Source organism: Spea bombifrons, chromosome 12 (assembly GCF_027358695.1).
Source record: "Spea bombifrons isolate aSpeBom1 chromosome 12, aSpeBom1.2.pri, whole genome shotgun sequence".
Classification (NCBI taxonomy): domain Eukaryota; kingdom Metazoa; phylum Chordata; class Amphibia; order Anura; family Pelobatidae; genus Spea; species Spea bombifrons.
Genome location: NC_071098.1, coordinates 27,260,647 through 27,268,989, shown reverse-complemented (window position 1 = coordinate 27,268,989; position 8,343 = coordinate 27,260,647). Strand labels below are relative to the sequence as shown.

Below are 8,343 nucleotides of genomic sequence, written 5' to 3'. Positions count from 1 at the left end.
AGAATAAAAGGGGTAGGTATGTTTGGGGGTATATTTAGAAAAACTGCCCATAGACTATTTATTGAAAGAGTTAAAAGTTAGAATAAGTACTAGTATGAGAAGTAATTAGAGTCTAATAACACTTCCACAACCAAACACATCAAAGGTGTTTTGTCCCGGCCCTTGGTTAACTCAGAATGATATACCATACGGCATGTAAAGTGTTTCCAAATCTTTATATCTTTGAACGTGAAACACATTGGGTTCCTTTAACCCCTTAATGACAAAGCCCGTACATGTATGGGCTCAAAATGCATTGTTTTCAATGGGTTTAGGGACCGCCCGTTGTCCTTAAGGGGTTAAAAAAACCCACAATTAGTTTACTTTTAAGGTATCTTTCAAAACGTTGACTTCCCAATAGCCATACTGTGTATCAAACCAAAGACAGCTATGCAGGCCAATGAGGTCGCTGATGTTTGGTCTTTTCTATAACAAAGGCTATATGTAAGTCGTACAGGAACATTATCCAGGGCTATATGTAGATGTGTGTCTAATGCCTCTGGACATTTACAGGGTATATATATCCTGCGCCACTAAAGCTTACGATGGGTTATAACCACCATCCAACCTCCATCATTGTCCATGTCAGATGGTCTTACAATATTGCTAGTTAGTCCAATCCAGACGAGGCAATATATCAGCTTTAAAGAACCCTTCTAAGGCTCTCCTGGCAGTTTGAAATGAATGCACATCTATTAATTATATTGCTTATTAAAGGAAGTATTTAACAGGAGCCTCAAACAAGCTTTAGATCTCAGTGGAGCGAAAGGCAACTATTGTTGTCAACAGAGAGCTTCAGTCAACTGTAGTCTACAGCGCCACCAGGAATACAAAGGCCATCCGAGGTACTGCACCCATCAAACAATTTAACTTTAATATCTTTTTTTTTATGTGCCATTTTTCAGCAGAGGGAAGTGTCCTGTACATTCATTTATAGATTCTTCTCTGTTCTGCAGTGCGATCTGACAGGCAGTGATATAACCCTGAAGGACATCAAAACATTCTAAAATACACAAAATTAAATAGTGGAGAAAGAACACAAATGATGAAATAAAACTAGCAGGGCAATGGAGACATTTTTCTTAGTATTGTTTGCAGTTATGAGGTTGAAATCGACATCCAAAAAAACCCTAAAAAACAGAATTAAAGAAAAAATTGTTATGTATAATTTGGGACAAACAACCTATGGTGAACTTCTCCTGCAGGAATTGTTAAAATTGCTGTCCCGCTTTCCCTGATTATATGACTGCGACATTAGAAATATTTTTCTTTAATCAAGGAAAATGATAGACAGTACTTGGGACGGTGTCCAGAAATCGAAACTCTCCTGCGAAAACCAGGACAGTCGGGAGCTATGGTACCATAGCTGCACTTACTTATTAATTTGGAAATGGGCTGATCGGGGTTAATAGACCAGCAGAGAAAGATCACTTTTTTGGCAACTAGCTGCTTGATTGTCTTATTTTGGGTGATATTAATCCTCCTTGGGCAAAACATCAGAGATCACCTTAGAAAAGATACACTTGTGATACTTTCACGTGATACTTACTGTCATGTCTTATCTCACTGAACGGTTTTTATGTCTACTGGGGAACTGCAAAGAAAAAGAAATAAAATGGGATTTGTTTAACTTTTTATTACATTATTACGTTTATTATACATTATTAGTGGGAAAAGAATGAATCCATGCAAAACATATACGTGGCTGAAGAGTAAAACGGTGCCAATGCGTTATTTTAATTATGTTAATGGCTGGTACAGTGAATAGTGGATCAGAAACGTGGTCACTGTTGGAACCCTGGGTGACGAGCTGTGGACCCCCGGAGAAAAGCACGGCCCCTGTAAAGCTGCCCCTTTTGCCTTGATTTAAAGGGCAACTCCCACATTTTTGTTTTCTGATCAAAAATATGTTTTTTCAAAAATATTTTTTTCTAATAATTACATAATTAAATGTTACATTTCCGGCAGCTGCATATTAGCCATAGACAAACACCCTGACTACTTATCACACTGCCTGCGGGAATGGCTCAGTCTAAATCACCCTATCTGACTCTACCTAATCAAAGTCTATGTAGGAATGGGCCCCATTAGCATTACCATAAAGCACCAGCTCAGTGTGGTGTCTGATCACATGACTGCAGATAAGGGGAGTTTATTTGTCAACAATAATGTTTACATCACTGGGGGTTATATTACTGTAAACATCGCTGGGGCTTACTCTGACGTTGAAAAAGATTATATATATATATATTTCTCTTTACAGAAGGCCCTACCGATATGGTATGGCCCATCAGAAACGTTTCAGAAGTTGAAGCCACGAACTCCAACTTTGAATTTGTAATTTTTATATTTTTGTCTATATTTCTGAGCTCTTTAGAAACTCATCAACTGGACAGAAAGAGTCCACTGCAAGTGCAAATTATATCGGAATTTTCATATCATGCCAAGTTAAATGTCGAGGTAGATAGATCAATCCTTTTTTTTTAAGCTGTTATCCCCCTAATCGTATTATACTTATTTTTTGGGCTGTAAACCATGGAAATCACATGCGCCTCCATTAAATGCACCGGTGGACAAAGCTAAAAATCCAAGATCGTTCTCCATCGGTAATACCCCACCAGACAACATCACAAGACTAACAATATTAACTCTGCACCACCCAGTAGGCAGTGTGAGCTCTTGCAGTTCAGAGTCATCACCACCAGATGGCGCACTTACCTCAAATAAATTCAAGGAACATTAAAAAGTGTGATACAAAAAACATTAACCCATTGTTACTTTCATGCATAAAAATAGCTAATGAATTCTGTAGACACCTTTAAGCGATATTTTATAAACAATCACAACATATGGATCTATTTTCACACATTTCACGCCCTCCCCACCCCAGTTTTGTTCAATTGCATGTTGGCCATTGGAGCTGATTTTTTAATTACGCGTTAAAGGGGCCGCATGCAGTTTTCCTTCAGTGCTGACCCTGTACTTGATATTTTATTGTCTACATAGTCTCTGTTTACAAAAAAATATTTCTGGCTATTAACTCATTTTCAGAGTAGGGGTGATAATTAAAAAAAAAAGATGAAGAAGAGACTTATGCTGTCATTAAAGCTTACGCGACTACATCTTTTTCATTGTTTCCCCAATAAAGGTGACAACTTTTAATGAAAGCATCACCTTCTCTTGGATCAATATGACTTCACCCATTCCGTCAAACAGTTGATCACAGATGTTATTCTTTATACCTTAGGCAGGTCCGTAAATTCTGCTATTCAAGGATAATGATAACCTTAACCCCGTGTGGCTCTTGGGATCAGGCAGGACATAGCCGCATTAATATCCCTAACCCAGATATTTGATTTATCGCTTCCTAATGGAATGTCTTCACATTCAGATATCCTTTTCCAGGACTGGAGATTTATATTCAGATGTCTGAAAAAAAACCCTAGTTAAACAATGATGTCATACAGCGAGCTGAGAAGCATAAATAAAACTGGTTCTGGACTATATCCTGTCCACAGGACCTAATCTGGACAGCCATTGTGCCGTTAAATATTTACAAGCATTGGATCCTTTGTATTAACCCTTCTCAGTCCATCAGAAGCCTCCGGCTATTTGATGCTCAGTCATGTGCCCTTGTGTGATTTTCGATTTAGAACATTTTCAGGATTACTTAGTCTCTTTTCTTTATAAAGAGAAGTATTTTTTTTTTTGTGCTGTATATAATCTGTGTTCATTTTTGAACCATCGGGAAGTCTTGGTTTTTCCCACTCTTAATTCTCCTGGTTAAATTACTTGACATGCAGACCCTATAAGTGATTGCTATGGTGCGTTGGGCAGAATTAGGTAGCGTTGGGTATTTGTTCTACTTCATTGTTTTGATATAAGGTGATGTTTTGCCTGCGTACCCCTCAGATGCCAACTTTTAGAACAGCATCACTTCCAGAGCCAAGTACTGCATCATATAAGAATCATACAAACGTACCTCTAACTTCCAGTCTGCAGTCCACTTCGGCTTCTCCTAAATCGTTGATGGCCTTACAGGTGTACGTTCCACCATCAAAGGGGCTTGGTTTGCGGATATTCAAGGTGAGGACTCCTTGGTTATGCTTCATGAGGAATTTGGGGTCATCTCGAATCTCCATCTTGTTCTTCATCCAGATGACTTTGGGCTAAATGATGAAGATCAGAAGATGGGTAAATGTCTACTTTGTGTAGTTAATGCTCTTTAGTTTCTGTATGTTTCCTTCTCTTAATACAACCTGTTGACGGTTCAGAGCCAATTGGTGCGCCAACCTTAATGGGAATTGTAGCCCATACTGTAGATTTTCTAATTTGTCTGTCCCTGTTTTTGTCATACAATAAGTATCGCTTACAAAGGAACGTTAGATGTGTTCTGGAGAACATCCCAAGCCCTGCAAACCCTGCTGTTTAGTGTATTTCTTCCATACTCTGCCTGCCTGCTGGGAAAACCATTGGAAAGGAAAACCCATAAACCATTTACTGACACTCATAAAATAATCTTTATGACTTGCGCAGCGTTCCAATGCTCCGTGGCTTGCAGGAAACATAAAGATGACAGCCAGCTTTTTGAGGAAATCTTTCCATTTTTATGTATGTGACTTTTAAAGCCGTATTGTAAATATAATTTAGTGCATTTCAATTTTCTTTTAGTACCTTTTTTTATAAGTTACCTTATTCTAAATGGGATGACGTAGTAGTTAAAGACGTTAACTGGCATGTCGCCTGGCAAATGCGCTCAATTTCTAGAATATAAAGACAAGCTTCACAACTGCCTAAAGTATCCATTTACGAAATAAAAAGGTCTTGTTTACCCTGCGACCGTCAGAGGGGTTGTTGTTGTTTACCCATCTGGTTTTCATATAGTTAACCCTCCGTATAATGTGTGGATCATAAAAAAATGAAGATTTATGTAAATATGATATTTTCACAAACCCAGGGGGGCTGTTTGCAGCTTCACTTTATATCATGAAGCCCAATCCTGGTGGGCTCATCCTAGAACATTGGGCTGGCTTGCCCCGGATAACACATTTAGCCTGGAGAGATTTCTTGAAGGTCTAATCACTGGTTTAGATCAGATGTCTCCTTCCAATTTCTCCTTAAAAACGAGGATCATTCAGAGAACATCTGCCGCGTTACAGCCGTATAGTTTCTGCCAAGAAGCCCGTTACCTACCTTTGGATAACCTCTTACTGCGCAGCTAAGGGCTGTGCTGTACCCGGCCACAACGCTACGGTTTACGAGAGGGGTAATGAACTTGGGAGCCATGTTGATATCACGTTCTTTGTAGTCCTGGGGTTTATAAACTAACCCTGTGAAGACAACACTTCTGGTTATAAACCACGTTATAGTTACGATAATGAGGTTGGGAGGTAGACGTTCTTCTGTACCTGTTTTCTGGATGTAGGCTGTGTTCTTGGAGACGCCTGGGTTCTCGCTGAGGCCACAGATATTTTCACTGTAGATTCTGAAATAATATTCGTTCCCCATGATGAGATCGGAAATGGTGCAGCGGGTCTGCCGATTGTGTTCAAAAACATTGAACCATTCCTAAAATAAAAGCACATTTTAGGCAAGTTTAGGCATCAACTAAATTAATTTTGGGGTCACTTAGAAATGTCCTCATTTTTGAAAGAAAAGCACATTTTGTCCATTTTGCAGGCATTGTTAATGATGTAAATAACTATTGTAGCTAGAAAGGGCTGCTTTTTAATTGAATATCTTCTTTATGCCTGAATATCTTCAGGTATACAGAGGCCCTTTATCACTCCCATCACTCTTGTGTTCCAATGGCCCTTTATCACTCCCATCATTCCTGTGTTCCAATGGCCCTTTATCACTCCCATCACTCCCGTGTTCCAATGGCCCTTTATCACTCCCATCACTCCTGTGTTCCAATGGCCCTTTATCACTCCCATCACTCCTGTGTTCCAATGGCCCTTTATCACTCCCATCACTCCTGTGTTCCAATGGCCCCTTTATCACTCCCATCACTCCTGTGTTCCAATGGCCCCTTTATCACTCCCATCACTCCTGTGTTCCAATGGCCCTTTATCACTCCCATCACTCCTGTGTTCCAATGGCCCTTTATCACTCCCATCACTCCTGTGTTCCAATGGCACGTTGTGTTGGCTAATCCAAGTTTAAATATAAAAGGCTAATTGATTAATAAAAGAAAAAAACTTTTGCAATTTCGTTACAGCTAGAAATGTCCTGGTTTTCCATAATACCAGCTGAGTGACCCCAAACATTTGGACACTTTGTGTATATTGGATTAAATAGGATCTAGCTTGTGTTAATATCAAATTGACTAAAATATGAGTAAAAAAAAAAAATAAGTGTAAATAGTGAATTGCAGAATAAAATGTTAACAAAAGTTAAAAAAGTTAGTTTTGGACGGTCGCTAAAACCAGGCTTATGGCGTTTACTAATGAGGGGTATTTCACACCTTAAGTTTGCAGAATGCTAATGATATCATGAGTTTGTACTGAAAAAGAGCAGCCATGTCCTGGTTTCTTTTTAGAGTGTCTGTTTCATATTTTACTGTCCCTGTGTTTCTATAATACTAACCAACGTCATCCACAACCATCGTTCTTGGATTTTTTCATTCATACAGATATGCGAAGTGTTGATTAAACAAGAAAATTAAGGGAAAAAAACACCTACCATGGTCTTCTTGTCTGCTTTTTGGATGGAATAGCCGGTAATCTCGGAGTTGCCATTGTCCTTGGGTGGCAGCCACTCTACGAGGGCATTAAATCCCCACACTTCTTTGACAGTAACAGCCTGAGGAGGTCCGGGTTTTTCTGCGAAAGGTAACATTAAGTGAAGAATAGTTACTTTTATATGAATGATCACGCTTCAGTCCCGCACGTCCCATTTGACTCCCCGCGGCACTGACATTTGGAGCCTGGACAAGTAGTTGTATGGCTATGTGGTATGGTCAAGGAACTCTGGGATTGGTCTACTAAGTATGTATGTTTATTACACTTAAATCCAATACCCTATACAGTCCGACTAGAATGTCGGGTTTCTTTAATGTTCTTGTTTCTTTCATATTCTTTCTGTTATCTTATGATGTAATAACAGTAATGTTTTAAGTGTGACACACCACCTATTATTATTCTTTGCCGATGTATGGATTTTAAATGTGGGGTTGTCCTATATGGTTAACATATGGATAATTAATGCCATTCTCCTACGCTATGCACCTATGGTAAATCTTTCTCAACCATATTAGCATCGGCGTGATACAGACACCAAGTATGAATTACTGTTGACCGTACAGTGGAAACGCTGATATTATAAAATTCTTGGCTGGAAAACAACATCGCATGAAACCAAACCAGCCCAAGAACCAGCAATAGCAATCCTGCTGGCCTGTCAATCTCTCAGAAGTGACCATTTCAGGACTGCTATATCTGCACATTAAATTGGGAATTGGACGGGATTCAAATAAAGCGTCTTCTGCATTCTGCGGCTCTACACGGCGCAGAGATTAGGCAGCCTCGGCTGGACGTTATCCAGCGGTTCCGTTGAGTTAAATATAGATTAAATAAGGGAACATGAGATTTCTCCTGCATGAACTTTGACTAATGCTCCTTGCCTCCATCAGCATAATGAAGACAGAAGACAGAGCCTTCCAAATGTTACCACGCGCGGTTCTGGGTATATTTGTTTTACTATTGGGGGGGTTATGGCTGTCTAACTAAATTAATGGGAGAGAGCAGCAGCTACACAGGCAGATCCTAATTGTGTTTCTTTTCTTTGGTGAAGATCTTCAAGGGCCATGAATCAAGGAGGAAGACATCTTTTAATGTGTTTCCAGATAGAAGCCACAAAATGCCCGTTTCATCAACGCGTAAAACAAGACAGTGCAGCTGTCCCAGCCACGTTCTAATTTAATTTCTGGTTGCAAAGCTCTTTTAATGAGATTTAATGCTGGAAGCTGGGGGCCGTCTGCAGGAAATATATGAGACCGATAAACACGGGATGTCTCGCCAACAATCAAAACCAGCTGTAGATATTAGGAAGATTATATGGGTCACAATATGTTAATGGGGGGGGGATTAGGCTTCTTATGTAATTAGCTGTTGAACAAGTGAGATTATTGCTAAATTAGCACGTTTCTGAGGCTAATATTCTCTAATTAGCGGGAAAATAAGATTGCGGATAGAATTTCAGGAGAAGACTCTGGGTTTGGCTAACCGAGCCACCTTCAAGTGACAGGAGACCCCCTACAGATGCACATTAGGACCAAAACACTACAGTGGATGAAGGGTTTTT

At 39.6% G+C, this 8,343-nt stretch overlaps 1 protein-coding gene across 2 annotated transcripts in view; it reads right to left on the bottom strand.

The window, feature by feature from the left end:
• Positions 1-324: 324 nt before the first annotated feature.
• Positions 325-8,343, bottom strand: part of MYBPC2 (myosin binding protein C2) — a 35,276-nt gene continuing 27,257 nt past the window's right edge. For both annotated transcript variants that reach the window (XM_053451589.1, XM_053451590.1), the window contains exons 25-30: positions 6,724-6,863; positions 5,448-5,607; positions 5,233-5,369; positions 4,022-4,208; positions 1,589-1,633; positions 325-1,169 (exon numbers count right to left, since the gene is read on the bottom strand). In XM_053451589.1, the coding sequence (XP_053307564.1) occupies positions 1,623-1,633; positions 4,022-4,208; positions 5,233-5,369; positions 5,448-5,607; positions 6,724-6,863 (635 nt within the window). In that variant the 3' untranslated portion in view covers positions 325-1,169; positions 1,589-1,622. The remainder of the gene's footprint in view (positions 1,170-1,588; positions 1,634-4,021; positions 4,209-5,232; positions 5,370-5,447; positions 5,608-6,723; positions 6,864-8,343) is intronic.